Source organism: Chiloscyllium plagiosum, unplaced genomic scaffold (assembly GCF_037043375.1).
Source record: "Chiloscyllium plagiosum isolate Xiang-an unplaced genomic scaffold, Cpla_swu_hap1 HiC_scaffold_27, whole genome shotgun sequence".
Taxonomy (NCBI): Eukaryota; Metazoa; Chordata; class Chondrichthyes; order Orectolobiformes; family Hemiscylliidae; genus Chiloscyllium; species Chiloscyllium plagiosum.
The window spans coordinates 86,941,512-86,964,541 of record NW_028270165.1 but is presented as its reverse complement, the minus strand read 5'-3'; the positions used below and the strand labels follow the sequence as shown (position 1 = coordinate 86,964,541).

Here is a 23,030-nt window from a genome sequence, read left to right as displayed (position 1 = left end):
AACTCATTTCCACTTGCTAATATACCACTTGCATTGCTCGCTGCACCTGACAACTGGCATTGACTGTTGTAGAAGGACGCTGAAGCCCCTTTGTACATCCACACGTCATTCCTGATGAAGGGCCCGTGCCCGAAACGTCAACTCTCCTGCTCATCGAGTGTTGACTGAGCATTTCCAGCACCACACTTTGACTCTGATCTCCAGCATTTGCTGTCCTCACTTTCGCCATATCCCAATATGTCACCATTTAAACAATGCATCTCTTTTCTGCTTTTTTTTAAACACCACAAACTTCACATTGGGGTACTGTATTTGCCCTGTGTTTGCCAATTGTGGTCTTCGGGAGACAGAGGGTAAACGTGGGGAACGGTTCGCTGAGTGTCACAGCTGGGTCTGCAGAGGCCGACCGGACCTCCCAATCACCACCCATTTTAATTCCCCTTCCCACTCCCTTTCTGACATGACCATCTAAGGCCGCCTCCACTGCCACAACAAACCAAACCACAAATTGGAGGAACATCACAGCATCTTCCATCTGGGCAGCCAACACTGAGTTCTCCAATTTCAATAACCTCCTTCCCCACTCCTCAAATCCCTTCCCAGGCTCTTCCCCACCCCCACCCCTCCCTGCCCCCAACCAGATTCCTTCCTCCCAGTGACCAACCAGTTTGTACCCTCTACTTGTCTCCACCTATCCCCAATTCACCACCCTGCTCCCAGCACACCCTTGTTCTGCAGCTCTCCCAACACCCACCCCCAGTCCTGAACAAGGGTAACACCCAAAGCAGGGAACATGCGCAATGCTTGTTGACACAGAGGAACGTATGCAATATGCTCAGTGGTGATGCTGGTATTATTGACAGATTTTGAAGTGTCCAAATGCCAATAGGAAAAAAAGGTAGAACCACATCTTTTTTCCCCATCTGGCTCGATATTTTGTGGCTTTTCCGTCTTGTCTGGCTGCTCAACTTTCTTATGTCTTTTCCCTAGTGTAGGGGGTGAAGGTCTGCACTAGAGGGCCTAGGTTCAGGGTGAGAGCAGAAAGATATAAAAGGTATCTAAGGGGCAACGTTTCCATGCAGAGGGTGGTGCGTGAATGGAATGAGCTGCCAGAGGAAGTGGTGGAGGCTGCTACAATTAAAGCACTTAAAAGGTCTCTGGATGGGTATACGTATAGGAAGGGCTTAGAGGCAGATGAGCCAAGTGCTGGCAAGTGGGACTGGATTAATTTAGGATATCTGGTTGGCATGGACGGGTTGGACCGAAGGGTCTGTTTCCGTGCTGTACATCTCTACCATTCTAAATAATAAAATGTATACTTTGACAAATTATAAACTATATCCATGTTAATAAGGCTCGGTACACCACACACTTCACTAACCATTCTCAACAGGTCCTGCCCCTTCAATGACTGAGGAACATCCGCCTCCAGAATGCTCACCGGCTCCTGGCTGCTGTACAGCCGGCCGGTGTGGCCGTGACACAGCAGCTGCGCCAGGAAGGCGGCGGTGCCCAGTGACGGGTGTCTGCCCCGGGCCGCACGGCGCCATTTTCCTAACGGCCGCCCTCCCGCCGCTTCCCCGCTCGAGCGCCTTCTCCTCCCAACCGCCTTCGCCCCCGCGTGACGTCTGCACGGGGTGATGGGCGGGGCCGGGGACCCTCACCGTCACCAAGCAACAGCCACCTCGCGCTACAACTGCTGCTACCTGAAGCGGGAAATCTGCATTTTAAAAGGGACATGGACATTTAACAGGCTATTTCTGCAAATAAATTGAAATGGACAAAATTACATTCAAAGGGATGTAGGCACATTCAAAGGGATATCTTAATATGCAAAATGACGCAGTCATATCTAAATGAATCTACATTTCGAAGAGACGTTGCCCTATTTATAAGTAGAAATGACCCTTTAAGAGACAGTCATATCTAAAGGGGTAAAGATACATTATCGAGGGGCAAGATTGCGCTTAGAGGAACACAACACATTTAAAGGCTTAACTACATTTGAAGGGGCATTTTTATATTTAAAAAGATACATTGAGTGCGAGCAGCAGCTAAGGTAAGACAGTTTGTTTTAAAATTACTTACCGGTAGCGGGCAGCAGTGTTTTTTTTTCTCTTCACAGAAAGAGCGGGAGCAGCAGGGGGAAGTGACGAAGATCAGAGAGGCAGCCGGGTAGTTTTTTTTCCCCTTTAAAAGCGCGCAGGAGAGGGGATCATAGATCGGAGTTTTAGGGAAGTAGTAACTCCAAAGATGGCAGGTAGATGGGTGACAGTGAGGGGGACTGGGAGGAAGCAGCCAGTGCAGGGACCCCCTGCGGCCGTTCCCCTCAAGAACAAGTACACCATTTTGGATACTTGTGGGGGGGGGGACTTACCAGGGGTAAGCAATGGGGTTCAGGCCTCTGGCATGGAGCCTGTCCCCCTTACTCCGAAGGGAAGGGTGGAGAAGAGCAGAGCAATAGTTCGGGGCACAGACAGGCGGTTCTGTGGGAACGAGAGAGACTCACGTTTGGTATGTTGCCTCCCAGGTGCAAGGGTACGTGATGTCTCTGATCGTGTTTTCCGGGTCCTTAAGGGGGAGAGGGAGCAGCCCGAAGTCGTGGTCCATATTGGCACCAATGACATAGGTAGGAGGAGCACTGAGGATATTAGGCAGGCTTTCAGGGAGCTAGGTTGGAAGCTCAAAGTTAGAACGAACAGAGTTGTTGTCTCTGGTTTATTACCCGTGCCACGTGATAGAGAGTCGAGAAATAAGGAGAGAGAACAGTTCAATGCATGGCTGGAGGGATTCCGGTATTTGGATAACTGGGGTTCTTTCTGGGGAAGGTGGGACTTCTATAAACAGGATGGTCTACACCTGGACCTGAGGGGCACCAGTATCCTTGGTGGGAGGTTTGCTCGTGCTCTTGGTGGGGGGGGGGGCTTAAACTAACTCTGCAGGGGCATGGGAACCCAGACTGTAGCTTTAGGGTGCAGGACCTGGAGAGTAGGGAGGTTAGGAACATGGCATCAATTTCAAAGGAGGGTGCCTGTAAACAGGAAAGTGGCTTGAAGTGTGTATACTTCAATGCAAGAAGTATATGAAATAAGGTGGGTGAACTTGCAGTGTGGGTTGGTACCTGGGACTTCGATGTTGTGGCTATTACGGAGACATGGGTAGAACAGGGACAGGATTGGCTGTTGCAGGTTCCAGGGTTTAAATGTTTTAGTAGGGTCAGAGGTGGGGGTAAAAGAGGGGGAGGTGTGGCATTGCTTGTCAAAGATAATATTACAGCTGTGGAAAGGACGATGGATGAAGACTCGCCATCTGAGGTAGTTTGGGCTGAGGTTAGGAATTGGAAAGGTGAGGTCACCCTGTTAGGAGTTTTTTACAGGCCTCCTAATAGTCCGAGAAACGTAGAAGAAAGGATTGCGAGGATGATTCAAGAGAAGAGTGAAAGTAATAGGGTGGTTGTTATGGGGGACTTTAACTTTCCTGATATTGATTGGGAAAGCTATAGCTCAAGTTCGTTAGATGGGTCAGTGTTTGTCCAATGTGTGCAGGAGGGTTTCCTGACACAATATGTAGATAGGCCAACAAGAGGTGAGGCCATACTGGATTTGGTTCTGGGTAATAAACCAGGCCAGGTGTTAGAATTATAGGTAGGTGAGCACTTTGGGGACAGTGACCACAATTCGGTGACTTTTACTCTAGTGATGGAGAGGGAAAAGTGTGCATGACAGGGCAAGAGTTATAGCTGGGGGCAGGGAAATTATGATGCGGTGAGGCATGACTTAGGATGTGTGGCTTGGAAAAGTAGGCTTCAAGGCAAGGGCGTATTTGATATGTGGAGCTTGTTCAAGGAGCAACTATTGAGTGTCCTTGATAAGTATGTACCCGTCAGGCAGGGAGGAAAGGGTCGTGTGAGGGAGCCGTGGTTTAATAAGGAATTGGAATCCCTTGTTAAATGGAAGAGGGCGGCCTATGTAAAGATGAGGCGTGAAGGTTCAATTGGGGCGATTGAGAGTTATAAGGTAGCCAGGAAGGACCTGAAGAGAGAGCTAAGAGCAGCAAGGAGGGGACATGAAAGGTCCTTAGTTGGTAGGATTAGGGAAAACCCTAAGGCTTTCTATAGGTTTGTCAGGAATAAAAGAATGACTGGGGTAGGAATAGGTCCAGTCAAGGATAGTAGTGGGAAGTTGCGTGTGGAGGCTGAAGAGATTGGGGAGACACTGAATGAATACTTTATCAGTATTCAATCAGGAACAGGACATTGTTGTCAATGAGAATACTGAGTCACAATTAAGTAGAATGGATGGCTTTGAGGTATGTAGAGAAGAGGTGTTGGAAATTCTGGAAAGGGTGAAAATAGATAAGTCCCCTGGGCCTGATGGCATTTATCCTAGGATTCTCTGGGAAGCAAGGGAGGAGATTGCAGAGCCATTGGCCTTGATTTTTATGTCCTCGTTGTCTACAGGAATAGTGCCAGAAGACTGGAGGATAGCAAATGTGGTTCCCTTGTTCAAGAAGGGGAGTAGGGATAACCCTAGTAACTATAGGCCGGTGAGTCTCACTTCTGTTGTGGGCAAAATCTTAGAGAGAATTGTAAGGGATAGGATTTATGAACATCTGGATAGGAATAATGTGATCAAGGATAGTCAGCATGGTTTTGTGAAGGGCAGGTCGTGCCTCACAAACCTTATTGAATTCTTTGAGAAGGTGACTAAGGAGGTGGACGAGGGGAAAGCAGTAGATGTGGTGTATATGGATTTTAGTAAGGCATTTGATAAGGTAGACTACTGCAAAAAATACGGAGGTATGGCATTGAGGGTGAGTTGGAGGTTTGGATTAGGAATTGGCTGGCTGGAAGAAGACAGAAGGTAATAGTTGATGGCAAAGGTTCATCTTGGAGTGCCGTCACTAGCTGTGTTCCGCAAGGATCTGTTTTGGGACCATTGCTGTTTGTCATTTTTATAAATGGCCTGGAGGAGGGGTTAGAAGGTTGGGTGAGCAAGTTTGCGGATGATACGAAAGTCGGTGGAGTTGTAGACAGTGAGGAAGGATGTGGCAGGTTACAGCGGGATATAGATAAGCTGCAGAACTGGGCAGAAAGGTGGCAAATGGAGTTCAATGTAGCCAAGTGTGAGGTGATTCACTTTGGGAAGAGTAACAAGAAGATGGGGTACTGGGCTAATGGTCGGACACTTGGTAGTGTGGATGAGCAGAGGGATCTTGGTGTCCATGTACACAGATCTTTGAAAGTTGCCACCCAGGTAAATAGTGCGGTGAAGAAGGCATATGGCGTACTGGCTTTTATTGGTAGAGGAATTGAGTTCCGGAGTACTGAGGTCATGTTGCAGTTGTATAAGACTCTGGTCCGGCCGCATCTGGAGTATTGTGTGCAGTTTTGGTCGCCATACTATAGGCAGGATGTGGAGGCACTGGAACGGGTGCAGAGGAGGTTTACCAGGATGTTGCCTGGTATGGTAGAAAGATCGTATGAGGAAAGGCTGAGGCACTTGGGGTTGTTTTCATTGGAGAAAAGAAGGTTTAGGGGTGACTTGATAGAGGTGTACAAGATGATTAGGGGTTTAGATAGGGTCGACAGTGAGGGACGGTAGCCAGTAGCAGTGGTGGACTCTCCCTCATTATGGGCATTTAAGCAGGCATTGGATAGGCATATGGAGGATAGTGAGCTAGTGTAGGTTAGGTGGGCTTGGATCGGCGCAACATCGAGGGCCAAAGGGCCTGTACTGCGCTGTATTCTATGTTCTATGAAATCTCATGATTAAAAGTACATGGTAATATTTAAAAAGCGTGACCATGTTCGAAATAGTGCAGCCTCTTTTTCAGCAAAGGGATTTGGGGGGGGGGGGGGGGGTGAGATTTAATTTTTAAGAAAATAAGCTAGTTATTACGATTTGGAATGATCTTGAAGGGATGATGGCAGCAGTAAGTGGCAAACGTTAATACAAAATTCTTGAAAAGAAAATGATTCGAGATATATGCGGATGCAGGAAAATAATTCAACAAAAGAGCCATTACAAATTTATGGAGCAAACAATATCTTTTTGAGAGATATAAATGGGAGCATCAATATTTAAGTAGGAATTCCAATTTTTGTTCTCCTCCCAAAAATCTGTCTTGTCAGGGTGCAGTGTAAGCCAGTACAATTTGTTATGCCACAGTAGGCCTTGCAACTCAACCTCTGTGTCCTCACCAAATATTCATATGGGTGCTTAGCAGTCAAGTTTAAGGGAAAGAGGGGATGATGAAAAATACTGGCTCTGCCAGTGATGCTCACATTCCATGAACAAATAAGTGCTGCACACTGCATGTGTCAGAATTAAATGATCAGAAAAATTCTGAACTCCCTACAAACAGTTTGTGCACAATGCCATTATTTCTACTTATTCTTATCATTTTGATTGCGATTTAGTCTGTACCAAATTAAGAGCAGCCTTGGTTTACGTTTCATTGGCAATTCTCCATGTTGACTTTCTATTATCAATATCTCTTTGACATTCTTATATGTATTTAAATTAATCTTCAGATTGTTCACAACTGAATGACATTACCAGACCGAAAATTCACAGCTTAAAAAATGTTTTGGCATTTGATGAAGTTATTTGGGCAATAGCAATAGCAAATGAAATATCAAAGAAATACAAAGTTATGAGGAGGGTTACATATCTTGTTTAACCAAATGCAATGGCAGTGCAGAGAATTTCAGAAATGCGCAATAAATATTCACAGTGTACCCCTTAATCAACTCATTCAAGAATTTCAAATTGTGTTTGAGGCAATTCAATGGCAAATGGCAACATTTGTTTGTTAATACACTCACCATAAATTGTGAATATGATTTTGATAAAAATAATCTATGTTTAATCCCAAATGGAGCAATTAAGTGCAAAGTTACTTTCAACCATTTAATAAAACACTGCAAATTTTATTTCATATGAAAATGTAAAGATTTTATAAAATGATTGTAAAGGAAATATATTAAACAAAATAGCTTTCCTGGGTGTCAACATTTACAACAGTTATGCAGCTATTATTTGGCAATCGACCAACTAATTGAAATAATTTCAGAATAAATTAGCTGTTTCATTATTATACATTTTAATTAAAATATCTCAATGTCACAAAGGAAATCTTTAATACAAAGCAAAGTTAGATAAAATACAAAAGTATCTTGCAGAATTCACTTCAAATCATATCTGTTGAATCACAAAAAGATGATGCTCAATGTACCAAATGATGGACAATCACTGGTAATGATGGAAAAACATTATAAAGAATGTATATATCTCAATTATATCTTAAATGAATATTTACTCTGCCTTGGACAACAACAACTGAAAAATTGTTTTGACAAATTGAAAACTACAATAGCAAAGCTTTAGAAAATCCTCCACTGAGCCAAATCTTGAATAAAAGTTTTTTTCAGGAAATTCTTTAAAGATTTCAGGCTTCTCCAGCTTCAATTAGCTGAAGAAGAAAAAAATGCATCTGGTTGGAGACATGAATAGAAAAGAATCAGAGGGCTGTGCATCAAATGCTGGCAAATGGGTCACTCGATTAATTTAGGATATTTGGTTGTCTGGACTGAAGGGTTTGCTTCTGTGCTCTACAATTCTATGACTCTATTTCTACATAGTCAGAATCAATTTCACAAAACTAGGATTAGGCCATTCATCCTTTACAGCCTGTCTTGGGCTGTGGCCTAACTGCGCACGTTTCAATGCAAGTTTCAGAAAGATTTCAGCAGCTCTTTTCAAAAATTTAACATGCTTTCAGACTTTAATGTTTCTGAATATATCAATGTAACTATTCTCAATGTTAAAGATCAGCCATTTCAGAACGTCATTTAAACATAGAGCTTTTCTAACAATAGGTGTGAATTCTGTGTGTCCCAATATCGAGTCAGACTGACATTGTTGTTCGAAAAGCTCTGCATTTAAATGACATTCTTGAAGGTAATTTGAAACAAGTTCTGGGATTAGCATACCAAAGAATAGAAGCCCATTCTAAAATATGAAAGATTTAATCTAAAATTGTTTAGTAAAGGACATCTCCATGACTGTGGACTCCTTTGGCTATAAATTCTGTGATCATGACCTTACTGTCCACGACCAGCTGATGAAAGAGCAGCACTCTGAAATGGAGTGATCAGTAAAAATGTCTCATTTGGATCACCCAAGGTTAGAAATGGAAGCATATCTCTTCAAGGTTACAGTGTGATTTGCCCTTTCAACGTTCTTGAAATTTAAGGTGTTCCATTGTCGGGTTCAATTCTGATCCATTAAAATCAGTATCCAGTCTCATCGGAGTGCAGAACCAACTCAACTGACGGAACAAACACAACAACTTTTCGGTTTGCTTTTTAGATGTGACATCTTCTCTCCGTCCCTCTCTGGTGACCCAACAGGACTACCAGAGCTGGAAGTACCATTCTCGAAATACGATTGCTAACCTACAGTTTTCTTTTAAAGGATTTAAAAGCTGCTAGCCTGATCTCGCACAAAGCACAAAAACAGACTGTTCACCCGTGCCTGCGCAGAGGAGAAATTTCAGGAGGAACAGATCACAAAATAACAACTGTTACCAGTCCCACAACACGTGTTTCCTTGGACAAAGTTAAAAATCTCACAACACCAGGTTATAAACCAACAGATTTATTTGGAAACACTAACATTTGGAGCACTGCTGTTTTATCAGGTTCGGCGTGGAGAATGAGATCATGATCATGGCATTTATAGCCAAAGGAGTCCAGTGTCATGGAGATGTGATATATTAAACAATTTTAGATTAAATCTTTCATCTTTTAGAATGGGTTCCTGCTCTTTGGCATGTTAATTCCAGAACTTGTTTTTAATTACCTTCTCAAGAAAGTCATTCAAATGCACAGCTTTTCTAACAATAGGTGTGAATTCTGTCTGGGTCCCAGGGTTGAGTCAGATGGGCATTTTTCTTAGAAATGTTGTGCATTTCTGGATTGGCCATGCTAAATTACCCTTATTGTTCAGGATATGCAAGGTAGGGTGGATTAGCTATGAGAAATATGAAGTAAGGGGGTGGGTCTGGGTGGCAATGGTGCTAAATGCCTTCTTAACCATCCAGTCTACCAGTTCTTTGCAGGTTGCATAACTGTGTATCTGAACCCTCCCATGTCTCTGTTCTAACAATACAAGTCCTGTCCTTCCTCGTTTTAGTAAAATGCAATCCCTTGCTTTTAATCATACCTCTCTCATATCCGCACACCCTTACATGCTCACACACACTCAGACTTTTACTCCATCACACTCTCACTTTACCAAGCATGCACACTCTTACATGCACTCTCACACACAAACTCACATGCACACACACACACAACTCTATGGAGTGAATTTGTATTGGCAGAATTATATTTGCAGATACTTTCAATTTTGCTCACAAAGCGCACAATCTACAGGCAGTCAATCCATGTAATATTTTATATATTCCTACTTTAAAAACAGAACTAGTCTGATTCAAGATTGGGATACTGACAGACTCGAACCTCACAACTTTAATGTATTGTGTGAGCTGAGTTGTCACTTTTTTAAAAAAAATATAAAACCATAAGTCATCTCAAGAACATGACTTAGATGTTGTTCTTGGATTTACATATTAATGAACCGAAACCTGCAATCCATTCTAAAATGCATCAGTTGCATGACACTATGAATTTTGCTATAAGATTTGTGTCTTATGATCCTGCTCCACAGCTACCTGTGGAAGGACCGGCGCTCCGAAAGCTCGTGCTTCCGAATAAATCTGTTGGACTATAACCTGGTCTTGTGTGATTTTTAACTTTATCCATCCCAGTCCAATACTGGCACCGCCACATCGTTTCTAGTGAACACAGCCCATACCTCCCAGTGCTGCCAGTAAACTTTACAATGCCAATGAAACAACACAGTACCTGCACTCCTGAAAAATTTAAAATTTCTAACGATACTAGCTACCCATTCAATGCTCCATCTGATACACAACATTGAAAACTTAGTGCAGGAGGCTGAAAGAAATGAACAGCTTTAAAACAAAAAACCTCTTGGAGCTCAAAGCTTTCAATGAGAGTCTGAGCCCGCGGTAAGTTCAGGTAATCTTTATTGTGACCCAACTTTGTTAAAGCTTCAGATCCCCCCAGCAAAAAGGTGTAGAAAAAGTAGCTGCTTTTTAAACAGCTCAAGGTCGAAGCGCGCATACTTCTCACCCACCCCCCCCATCCTACCTCACTTTCTTTACTGTTGGTCATCACCAAGTTGTCCTTTGTAATTGGATCCTTGGTACAGCCGTAACCTGGAGGAAGTATTGCCTCACTCAGCAATTTCACCCCACCCTAAAAACGGTTTCATCATCAGATTCTGAACTCCAGATTTCTGACCGAATTCCAATTCCGTCATCTGCCGCGGCTGGATTCAAACTCAGGAGTCCCAGGAACTGGGTTGATAGTCCAGTCCCTAATGGCACTCGGTTGTTGCTCCTTCAATCATCCTGCGATGGCACATGAACTCGTTGGTGCCTCTGCAGGTGGGAGGAGCGGGTGAAGGCCTTCCCACACTCTGTGCAGCCGAAGGGCTTCTCCCCAGTGTGGATCCGCAGGTGGGTCTGGAGATTGGAGGAATCGCTGAACCCCTTCCTGCACTCAGGGCAGCTGAAGGGCCACTCCCCTGTGTGAACCCTCTGGTGTCTCAGCAGGATGGAGGAATTGCTGAAGGCCTTCCCGCACTCTGTGCAGGGGAATGGCCTCTCCCCCATATGGATCTGCCGGTGGGTCAGCAGAGTGGTGGAACTGCTGAAGACCTTCCTGCACTCAGGGCAGCTGAATGGCTTCTCCCCAGTGTGGAGACGCTGGTGCTTCCACAAGTTGCTCACCTGACTAAATCTCTTCCCGCACTTGGGGCAGGTAAATGGCCTCTCCCCCGTGTGGACCCGCTGGTGAGTCAGCAGGTGGGAGTAATTGCTGAAGGCCTTCCCACACTCGGGGCAGCTGTAGGGCCTCTCCCCCGTGTGGACCCGCCAGTGGGTCAGCAGGTCAGAGGAATGTCTGAATGCCTTCTTGCACTCGGAGCAAGAAAATGGCCTCTCACCAGTGTGGAGTCGCCTGTGTGTCTGGAGGTTGAAGGAATTGCTGAAGGCTTTCCCGCACTCGGGACACGGGAACGGCCTCTCACCTGTGTGGACCCGCTGGTGAGTCCGCAGGGCAGAGGCCTGGGTAAAGCCCTTCCCACACTCAGGGCAGCTGAAGGGCCTCTCTCTGGTGTGACTGCGCCGATGAGTTTCCAGGGCAGATGGGACATAGAAGCCTTTCCCGCAGTCACCACACTTCCATGGTTTCTCCACAGGGCAGGATTCCTCAGGTTTTTCCATGGCCGAAGCTTCAGCCGCACACAAACTTGTGTACAGCCCCTTCGCACCGTGATTTCCTCTTAACAGGCGGTATAGCTGTTACACGCTCCACACTCAGTGCACTGCAACAGTAGGTCTCTCATCCAGTCCCACTGATACTGGAAATGTACTCGAACAGGAACCAAAAAGCTTTGCTCCTTCTCACAGAATCGCAGTCAAAAATCGTTGTGGTCCTGATGGATTGAGTGACCGTCAGACATTGACACCAAAGTAAGGACTGCTGACTCTGGAGAGTCACTGTCAAAAGCACGGCACTTGAAAATTCACAGCACATCAAGTAGCATCCGAGGAGCAGGAGAGTTGATGTTACAGTTGATTTTGAAACTTCTGTCTTCAGATCTTCAAACGCTGTAAAAAGAGAATATAAAAGTCATCACTGTCAGTTCAGGGTAAAAATTCAGAACAAGTGATTCTGCCTTCTGGAGAACATTCTTTTCCTTTATTATTCCACAAAATTGAAAGCACCATCCCATTCTCTCTCTCCCCTTCTGTTCTCACTCCACTTTAACTAATTCTCCTGAAGGTGCTGATTCAGGATCTTACAGGAGCATAAAAGCAAAAACGTCAAGACTTATCTCTCTGAAACTCCACCTGAAAGTTAATATCTTTCACGTCATTGGCATAATGCTGAGAGTGAGCAGGTCTGATTTGGAAAGCAAAATAAAGTGTGCCAATTCAGGATGAACCTGCAATGCAGCTTCTTGAGGAACAACCTCAAGAAATGGTTAATGTCCCCAGGAAGGGGAGCATAATGAGACATCAAGGTATTAACACGACACCAGAGAGAGAAACTGAACACACAGATGTGGCAAACGTTAGTGGAAAGCCGAGTCATATACACACAGAAACAGGCACAGGCACTTCAGTCAAACTCTTCTGTGCTGACCAGATAGCCTAAATTAATCTAGTCACATTTGCCAGCACGTGCTCCCTGGCCCTCTGAACCGTCCGTATTGATACACCCGTCCAAATGCCTTTTAAATGCTGTGATTGTACCATCCTCCACTACTTTCGTACACACATTCACACCCGCCCAAACCTCGTGAAATAGTTGCCTCCTTCGGTCTCTTAAATCTCCACGCCCCCTCCCCCGCTGCCCTCACCCTAAACCAATCACCCTCTAGTTCTGGACTCCCCCACCCCAAGGAAAAGACCATGTCTATTTACCCTATCCATGCTCCTTATGATTTTATAAAAGTCTGTAAGGTTACCCCTAAGATTCTGGCGCGGGCTGGGGAAACAGCCCCACCCTATCCTTCCGTCCCTCCTCACCCGGGCAATTAAGACACATACCTGAGTTTGCAGAGTCTGCGCCCTCCCTGGATTCACTCCAGTTGCTACCAGTGAACAGATTTTCTCCCTCTCAGATTGAAGAGTTGCCCAGAGAAAGGGTTTTACTCTGAACCGAACAGAGCCACTTCCGCGTTGTGACGTCATCGATGGGGCGAGGCGGCGGAGGGAGAGACAGGAAGGGGAGGGGCGAGCAGCGGGGACAAGAGGAGAGTGAGAGGGCGGAGCGAGGCCGGGACAGTGGGAGGAGCAAGTGTCGAGCGACGGCCTACGAGACGGGGCTGGACGAACGGCGGCTCCGCACTGCGCATGCTCCGGATTAACGGCCCGCACTGCCCTGCGCAGTTTGCAAAAATCCTTTCCCTTCAGAGAATCCGCACAATGTAGAAGCAGGTCACCCGGCCCAATGAGACCACCCCGACCCTCCGAAGGGTAACCCACCCACATCCATTCCCCTTCCCCTCCTGCCCGATATTTACCCCCCGAATAGACCTCACCTGCCCATACCTGGGCACTATGGGTAATTTAACATGGTGAATCCACCCTAATCTGCACATCCCTGGACCATGTGGGGCAATGTAGCATGGCCAATCCACCCTCACCCTTCACAGATTAACTACTCTCCGGGAAAAACAGCTCCTCCTCATCTCGACCTTAAATCTACTCCCCCTAATTTTATGGCCGAGTCTCATCCCCCAGCAGGAACTACTAGACAGGGCAGGGAGCTGGTGGGCGTGGGTAGGGATGGCATGCTCTTCAGAGGGGTTGAATGGCCTACTTCCACACTGTAGAGATTGAATGATTTACTGCAGTCGTGTTTGCCCCGGATCACAGCGCGCAGAACCTCCCACCTTCCACCAAATCAAAAGACAAGTCCCACCCTGCCCTCTCGTATGTGTGTTATCTGTCTGCTTAATCATTTCCAGTGAATACGGCCCAAACCCCGCTGCTGTCAGTAAACTTTAAAATGCTCAGGAAAACAATGCAGTACCTGCGGTACTGAAAAACGTAAGGTTTCTAATGATAATAGCGACTGATTCACTCCTTCTGATGTACAGCAGTGGAAATACAATGTTGGAGGCTGAAAGAAATGAGCAGTTTAAAACAAGAACCCACCTAACCCTTCACTCAGCACACTGTACTTACTGCCGGTAAACCTTAAAGCACTTCATCCCCACAGTGCAATGAATTCCCACTTTCCACTAACATTCTGGATGTATTCATTCACTCAGTTGCTGTCCCACAAATTAAAGATTTCACTGTAACTTGTTCTGTGCAATGAACCAGAATTGATCAGGGACCTCGAAGTGAAGGAGCCATTGGGAAGTAGTGATCATAATACAATAATCTTCAATCTGCAATTTGAGAGGGAGAGGGTACAATCGGAAGTGACAATATTTCAGTTGAATAAAGGGAACTATGGAGCTATGAGGGAGGAGCTGGCCAAAGTTCAATGGATTAGTTAATTCCAAAAAGGAAGAAAGTGGGAGGCATGGGTGGCTGTGGCTGACGAGGGAAGTAAAGAAACATATAAAGTTAAAAGATAAAAAGTATAACATAGCAAAGATAAGTGGGAAAACGGAGGACTGGGAAGCTTTTATAGAACAACAGAGGATTACTAAGAAGGAAGTACGCAGAGAAAAAATGAGGTACGAAGGTAAACTGGCCAAAAATATAAAGGAGGATAGTAAAAGCTTTTTTAGGTTTGTGAAAGGCAAAAAAATGGTTAAGACTAAAACTGGACCCTTGAAGACAGAAACAGGGGAATATATTACGGGGAACAAAGAAATGGCAGAAGAATTGAATTGGTACTTCAGATCTGTGTCCACTGGGGAAGACACAAGCAATCTCCATGAGGTAACAGTGGCTGAAGGACCTTAACTTAAGGGAATTTATATTTGCCAGGATTTGGTGTTGGAGAGACTGTTAGGTCTGAAGGTTGATAAGTCTCCGGGGCCTGATGGTCTACATCCCAGGGTACTGAAGGAGGTGGCTCGAGAAATTGTGGATGCGTTGGTGATTATTTTCCAGAGTTTGATAGATTCGGGATCAGTGTCTGCTGATTGGAGGGTGGCTAATGTTGTACCACTTTTTAAGAAAGGTGGGAGAGAGAAAACAGGAAATTATACACCAGTTAGTCTGACCTCAGTGGCGGGAAAAATGCTGGAGTCTATTATCAAGGATGAAATTATGACACATCTGGATAGTAGTAACAGGATAGGTCAGAGTCAGCATGGATTTATGAAGGGGAAGTCATGCTTGACTAATCTTCTGGAATTTTTTGAGGATGTAACTCTGAAGATGGACGAGGGAGATCCAGTAGATGTAGTGTACCTGGACTTTCAGAAAGCTTTTGATAAAGTCCCACAGAGGAGGTTAGTGAGCAAAATTAGGGCGCATGGTATTGGGCGCAAAGTACGAACTTGGATTGAAAGTTGGTTGGCTGACAGGAGACAAACAGTAGTGATAAACGGCTCCATTTCGGAATGGCAGACAGTGACCAGTGGGGTACCGCAGGCATCAGTGCTGGGACCGCAGCTTTTTACAATATATATTAATGATATAGAAGATGGTATTAGTAATAACATTAGCAAATTTGCCGATGATACAAAGCTGGGTGGCAGGGTGAAATGTGAGGAGGATGTTAGGAAATTACCTGGACAGGTTAGGTGAGTGGTCAGATGCATGGCAGATGCAGTTTAATGTGGATAAATGTATGGTTATCCACTTTGGAGGCAAGAACAGGAAGGCAGATTACTACCTAAATGGAATCAATTTAGGTAAAGGGGCAGAACAAAGAGATCTGGGTGTTCTTGTACACCAGTCAATGAAGGCAAGCATGCAGGTACAGCAGGTAGTGAAGAAGGCTAATAGCATGCTGGCCTTCATAACAAAAGGCATTGAGTATAGAAGCAAAGAGGTTCTTCTGCAGCTGTACAGGGTCCTGGTGAGACCACACCTGGAGTATTGTGTGCAGTTCTGGTCTCCAAATTTGAGGAAAGACATTCTGGCTATTGAGGGAGTGCAGCGTAGGCCCATGAGGTCAGTTCCTGGAATGGCAGGACTACCTTACGCTGAAAGACTGGAGCGACTGGGCTTGTATGCCCTTGAGTTTTGAAGACTGAGAGGGGATCTGATTGAGACATATAAGATTATTAAAGGATTGGACACTCTGGAGGCAGGAAACATGTTTCCACTGATGGGTGAGTGCCGAACCAGAGGACACAGCTTACAAATACGGGGTAGACCATTTAGGACAGAGATGAGGAGAAACTTCTTCACCCAGAGAGTGGTGGCTGTGTGGAATGCTCTGCCCCAGAGGGCAGTGGAGGCACAGTCTCTGGATTCATTTAAGAAAGAGTTGGATAGAGCTCTCAAGGATAGTGGAATCAAGGGTTATGGAGATAAGGCAGGAACAGGATACTGATCAAGGATGATCAGCCATGATCATATTGAATGGTGGTGCAGGCGCAAAGGGCAGAATGGCCTACTCCTGCACCTATTGCCTATTGCTCCCAGTAAGGGCAAAACATCTTTGAAAGCTACTCTGAAAGTGCTCTGAGTCTTCTGCTTTCAATAAAGCTGATTAGAGTTATAAAGCATGGAAGCAGACCCTTCGGCCCAGCTTGTTATGCCAACCAAATATCCTAAATTAACCTAGTCGCATTTGGCCCATATCCCTCTAAATCCTTCCTATTCATGTACCTATCCAGATGCCTTTTAAATGTTGTCATTATCTGGTAGTTTGTTACACACATGTACCATCCTCTGCATGAAAACCTTGCCGGTCACGTCCCTTTTAAATCATTCCCCTCTCACCTCAAACATATGCCCTCTAGTTTTGGACTCCCCTACCCTGGGGAAAAGTGCTTGGGTATTTACCCTATCCATGTCCCTCATAAACATCTATAAGATCACCCAATAGCCACCAATTCTCCAGGGAAAATATCCCTGGCCTCTTCAGCCTCTCACTGTAGGTCTCAAGCATGGCAACAGCCTTGTAAATCTTCTGCAACCACTTCCAAAGTTTTACAACCTCTTTGCTATAGCAGGGAGACCAGAACTGAACACAGTATTCCAAAAGTGGCCTAAACAATGTTTGATACAGCTTCAAAATGCAGCACCTCTCATTTCTCTAAATTAAACTCCTCAGCCCATTGGCCCACCTGAACAATGCTAATTTATAATGAACTCTCTTTCCTCTCTTATTCCCTAGAAGCTGAAAATCTCCATCCCACATACTCTTTCCATTTGCTGAACCTAATCCCTGCTGTACCTCATCCTGAAGGGTCTGCTTCATGCTGACTAACAGGCCCACACTCAGGAGAGATCTAATTGAAACACACAGAATACTGAATGGCCTGGACACAGTGGACGTTGGGAAGATGTTTCTGTTGGTAGGAGAGACTCGGACATGAGGGCACAGCCTCAGAGTAAAGAGAAGGCCTTTTAGAACATAGATAAACATAAACCTCTTCAGCCAGATAGTGGTGAATCTATGTAATTCATTACCACAGAAGGTTGCAGAGGCTAGGTCACTGAGTACATTTAAGACGGAGACATATGTTCTTAGAGTACCAAGGGGATCGAGGGTTATGGAGAGAAAGCAAGAGAATGGGATTGAGAAACCTATGAGCCACAACTGAATGGTATGAGCAGACTTGATGGGCTGAATGGCCTACTCTCTGCTCCTATGTCTTATAGTCTCTTGCTGTCCTGGACACAGAGTGAGAGAACTGGGAACAGAAGTCAGCCATTTGGTCTTTCGAGCCTGCACCAGCATTGAACAGATCATAACCGGATATGAATCTAACTACATCTAAATGGATAGGCTGGGACTTTTTCACTGGAGCACAGCAGGCTGTGAGGTGATCTTATAGAGGTTTATAAAATCATGAAGGATATAGATGAGTGAACGGCGGGTCTCCTTTCTCCAGGGTGGTTTCAAGATTAGGGAGCAAAGTTTGGCGGTGAGTGGAGAAAGATTTTAAAAAGACATGAGGGGCACCAGTTTTTTTAAAAAAAACACAGAGCGTGGTTTGTGTGTGGAATAAATGTCCAGAGGAAGGATGCAGGTACCGTAACAACGTTTCAAAGAAATTTGGACAAGTACATGAATAGGAAATGTTTGGAGGGATATGGGCCAAACACAGGCAGCTGGGACTAATTTAGTTTGAAAACATAGTCAGCATGGACTAGTTGGACTGAAACTGTTCTAAAATCATTTCCTTGCCTTCCCCCATAAACATCCACTTCTTTGTTGTTCAAATATCAGACGAACTCAGCCTTGAATACATTCAATGACCTCCTAACTGCACAAAGACATCCCCACTTCTGAACTCAATTCCTCTTGTTAACAAAGCACTTGCCTTGCTGATTGCTTGCTGCACCTGTCTGACAACTGGTACTGACTGGTGTGGAATGACACTGAGCCCCTTTGTACATTCACACATCATTCCTGATGAAGGGCTCATGCCTAAAACGTCAACTCTCCTACTCCTTGAATGCTGCCTGACCTGCTGTGCTTTTCCAGTGCCACACTTTTCCACTCTGATCTCCAGCATCTGCAGTCCTCACTTGCTCCACATCCCAATACATTACCATTTAAACAATACACCTCCTTTCTGCTTTTTTTTCGCAGCAGAGGCTATAATTTTACATTGTGGTACTGCATTTGCCATGTGTTTGCCAATTGTGGACTTCTCGACATCGGGGAGACTTGGGGAACAGTTCACTGAACATCGTACCTGGGCCCGCAGAGGCTGACCGGACCTCCCAGTCACCAGCCATTTTAATTCCCCTTCCCACTCCCTTTCTGACATAACCATCTTTGGCCTCCTCCCTTACCACAATGAATCAAACTGCAAATTGGAGGAACAACATCTCATCTTCTGCCCGGGGCTGCGTAGAGTTGGGAAGACTCAACATTGGGGAACTCAATTTCAAATAAGCTCCCTATCTTTCTAGCTTCTTCTGCTCCCTGCCACCAACCAGATTCCTTCCTCTCATTGATGGGGGCTAGAGGCTGGGGATGGGGAGAACAGAAAGAGAATGGACGGGGGCTGGGGAGACTAGAGAGAGAATGGACGGGGGCTGGGTGGAGCTGTGGAGAACAGAGAGAGAATGGACGGGGGAGCAGAGGGTGAGGGAGAAGAGAAGGACTTGGGGGGGGAGAGAAAGGCCTGTGGGGCTGAGCGTGGGGGACCCAGAGAATGGGGGGAAGGGTCTGAGAGGGAGAATGTGGGGGTCGAGTGTTGGGGGGGGGGGGGTGCGCAGAAGATAGAATGGTGTGGGGTGCAGAATGTGAGGAGAGACAGAGAATGGACGGGGGCAGAGGGTGGGTGGAGAGAGAGAATGAGTGGCAAGGAGAGTGTGGGGGCGGTGGAAGAATGGACAGCAGAAAGTTGGTGGAGAGAGAGAATAGACAGGGAACAGCGAGATGGAGAGCGGACGGTGAGGGGAGAGAGAGAGGATGGATGGGGGGGCAGAGGGTGGGGAAAGGGAAATGGACATGGGGCACTGTGGGTGGCAGGGTGGGAATGGACAGGAGGTGCTGTGGATGGATAGGGGGTGCTGAGGGTGGTGGGGAACAGAGAAGAGGTGCTGTGGGTAGCAAGAAGGGAATAAGTGACCTCAAGGACAATCGTTTGTGTGTGTGTTTGTGTGTTTGTGTGTGTGTAATAAGCTGCCAGGGAAGTGGTGGAGATGGGTACAATTACAATATTTAAAAGGCATCTGGGAGGGATATGGGTCAAAGGCTGGAACTTGGGACTGGGTCAGCTTGGGACATCTGGTCAGCATGGATGAGTTGAACCAAAGGATCTGTTTCCGTGCAGTGTGTCTCTAGATGTCTATAACTCTATGATTGAAACCAGACCATTTTACTGATAATCTTCATGTTGGACTTTTGTAGCGCATCCAGTTTCAGGAGATTTGTGGTGGGTAAAAGTGGCACATGTCTCCTATCATGGGAATTCTGGAAAATATAATGGGGCTGTTAAAAGTACTTCAACTTTGGGAACACTGGGTCTTGTGGAAGCAGGGCATTTGACAAACCTTTTCAGAGAAATTCTCTCCAACTGGTGGACTGTAGACAGTTTTCCCATGGAATATTACACAGATATTAAGAATGTTACCTTCTGTAAAACATTTTCCTGAAAAATGCAGAAGAATTCAACTTGCTAATGTGAAATAAATGTTGGAGAGAAAGGAAACTGCCAAGATCAAAAGGCTGAGGAATGTCAACATTTATCAGATTGTTTCGAGAACAGAAAAACCTGCACTGGAGACACCCTGAAGAGGGTTGTCTCATACCTATTCCTTCAATTAGTTTTATATGTCTTAATTGTTAAGTCATACCTATCACATGGAAAGATGGCTATGATTTGTGGAGGTCAGTCATCTCAACTTCAGGACAACTCTGCAGGAGTTCATAGGCCGAACCATCTTCATCAATGACCTACCTCCATCATCAGTTCAGAAGTGGACATGTCGCAATAATTGCAGATGTTCAGCACTATATACAACTCCCCACAAACTGAAGCAGTTCAGTTTGAAATGCTACAAGATCTTAACCATATCCAATGGGCTGATGAGTGGCAAGTAACATGAATGCCATGCAAATGTCACAGAATGACTCATCCCCAAAAGAGATAATCTGACCACTGACCTGTGATTCAACAATGTTACTGTCACTAAATTCCCCACGATCAACATCCTTGGGGTTAACCATTGAACAGAAACTCAACAAGATGAACCATATATACACAGTGGCTACAAGAGCAGGTCAGAGGCCAGAAATACTGTAGTGAGTAACTCACCTCCTGACTCTCCAAAACCTGTTCCAACTTCTACAAGCCACAAGTCAGCAGTGTAATGGAATACTCCCCACTAGCTTGGATAGGGTTGCAGCTTCAACTGTATTTGAAACGCTTCATACCATCCAGGTCAATGTTGCCTGCTTGATTGGTACCATATCCACAGTTCAGAAGCAGTTGTGTGGAGTATCTACAAGATGCACTGCAAAAATTTACCAAAGCACCTTACAAATTGCCTTTCAAACTAACAACCACTTCCATCTAGAAGGACCAGGAAAACAGATACATGGGAACACAACCTCTTGCAAGTACCCCTCCAAGCCATTCACCATCTTCACTTGGAAATGTTCCTTCAGTGTCACTGGTCCAAATCCTGGAATTCCTTCCCTCAACACGTTGTGGGTCACCGTACAGGATGTGGACTGCAACGGTTCAAGGCAGCTCACCACCACATTCTCAAGGAGAACCAAATGCTGGCCAGCCAGTGACACCCATGTACCAGAAGTAGATTTCAATAAATTATTGAAACAGAGTGTTGGAATCTGCAAACTAAAGAAAATCAACGTTAAGAAGGGTCAGATGGAGTGCATTGATTCGGTGCTTATTTTAGAGCAGATAAAAAGCGATTATACTGACACTGAATTGGAACTAGAGTTTAGAGTTAAACACCTGTAGTGTTCCACTCAATGTATAAATATAAAATCGATGAATGATTTACCACTGACGTGTACTTCATTAAGGAGGAGAAAGTGAGGACTGCAGATGCTGGAGATCAGAGCTGAAAATGTGTTGCTGGAAAAGCGCAGCAGGTCAGGCAGCATCGAAGGAGCAGGAGAATCGACGTTTCGGGCATGAGCCCTTCTTCATTCACTTCATTAACACGTGAATAGGACAGTTAAGAAGGCATATGGGATACTGGATTTCATGACATTAATGGCACCTTCAGTTCCCACGATCCCATGCGATCGAGAAACCTCTCTATGGGCCCCTGGCTGTGCGCATGCGTGCGGTGAGGCAAAGTTACTGAGTGTGGGAGAGGAATGGCGCCGGCGGCTGAAGGAACAGGAACAGGAGCCGCTGGGAAAGCTGAGCAGGTCCGGCAGCTCGTGTCGGGAGAAATCGAATGTGAGGAGGTGTTTCGGGTCCGGGGATCCTTCTTCAGAACAGGACCAGGTTTCAGGAACATCCCGGGGAGGTCGCCAGGCCCGAGCGCCAAGACCTGGCTCCTGCCCCCGGGGAGAGGAGACAGTGAGACAGGGTAGGATTGGGAACCGCGGGAGGAGGGAGACTGTGGAGTTTATAAACTCCTAGGGGGAGGCCTGAGGCCGTGAATAAAACCTCCCCAGGCCCACTTCACCACCGAAGGAGCTCTCGTGTTGCCCGGGTAACAGGGCGCCATCTTTGTAAGGATAAGGCGCATGTTGATTTGGGGCGGGGAGCGCGGGCGGCCATCTTGGTGAGGGCACCATCAGCTGTCATTTCCGGGAGAGAAGTCACAGTTGATGTCATTCAACTAGAATTTCCTCATTTCACTCTGAGAGACCTGGCCCTGAGCTTGGTCTGTGTGGCCTTAAAACAGGAAAAGGGAGTGGGAGAGAGAGAGAGATCGAGAATGACACGAAGGCGGACTGTGAATTTGAGGTGAATGAATCTGATCATTTGTGGAGCTGGAACAGAAACTGGGTACTTCCAAGACCGCAGTGACCAGGAGAGCATTGATGTGTTGATGTTATTTTCAGTTTGTAGACAGGAGAAAAGAGAACGCCAGGAGTGGAGGAAAGACATGATGAAGATGGATTTGAAATTCAATGCAGAAGGAGGGATAATTTCAGCCAGCATCCAGCCCATAACCCTCCGAACCCTTCCTATTCATATACCCATCCAGATGCCTTTTAAATGTTGCAATTGCACTAGCCTCCACCACTTCCTCCAGCAGCTCATTCCATACACTTACCACTCTCTGCATGAAAAAGTCGCCGCTTACATCTCCTTTAAATCTTTCCCCTCTCACCCTAAACCTATGTTCTAGAGTTATCAACTACCCCACCCCAGGGAGAAGACTTTGTCTATTTATTCTATCCGTGTACCTCATCATTTTATAAACCTTTATAAGGTCATCCCTCAGCGTCCGACTCTCCACGGAAAACCGCCAGCCTGATTAACTTCTCCCTATAGCTCAAATCCCTCAACCCTGGCATCATTCTTGTAAATCTTCTCTGAACCCTTTCAAGGTTCATACTTCCTTCTGATAGGAAGGAGACCAGAATTGCATGCAATATTCCAAAAGTGACCTAACCAATGTCCTGTACAGCTGCAACATGACCTCCCAAGTCCTGTACTCAATACTCTGACCAATGAAGGAAAGCATACCAAACACCTTCTTCACTATCCTATCTATCTGTGACTCTACTTTCAAGGAGCTATGAACCTGCACTCCAAGGTCACTTTGTTCAGCAACACTCCATAGGACCTTACCATTAAACAGTTCTGCTAAGATCAGCC

At 45.7% G+C, this 23,030-nt stretch overlaps 2 protein-coding genes and 1 pseudogene across 3 annotated transcripts in view; 1 reads left to right on the top strand and 2 right to left on the bottom strand.

Annotated features, from left to right (window-relative positions):
* Positions 1–1,588, bottom strand: part of LOC148144878 (uncharacterized) — a 157,666-nt gene extending 156,078 nt beyond the window's left edge. Inside the window, exon 1 of the mRNA XM_087975135.1 lies at positions 1,442–1,588. The gene's annotated coding sequence lies outside the window, so the exon portion shown is untranslated. The remainder of the gene's footprint in view (positions 1–1,441) is intronic.
* The window catches only part of LOC148144876 (uncharacterized), a 79,100-nt pseudogene that overhangs the window by 38,960 nt on the left and 17,110 nt on the right, over positions 1–23,030 (top strand).
* On the bottom strand, positions 6,447–21,580 carry LOC148144877 (uncharacterized). Of its 2 annotated transcripts, XM_087975147.1 has the most exons (3): positions 21,247–21,580; positions 20,532–21,077; positions 6,447–11,769 (listed from the first exon to the last, which is right to left on the bottom strand). In XM_087975147.1, exon 3 carries the CDS (start codon positions 11,380–11,382, stop codon positions 10,498–10,500), a length of 885 nt encoding a protein of 294 aa, XP_087831273.1. In that variant the 5' UTR covers positions 11,383–11,769; positions 20,532–21,077; positions 21,247–21,580; the 3' UTR covers positions 6,447–10,497. The 2 variants fall into 2 exon arrangements, with proteins under 2 accessions (XP_087831273.1, XP_087831272.1); XM_087975146.1 differs by lacking the exons at positions 20,532–21,077; positions 21,247–21,580 and adding an exon at positions 12,715–12,845.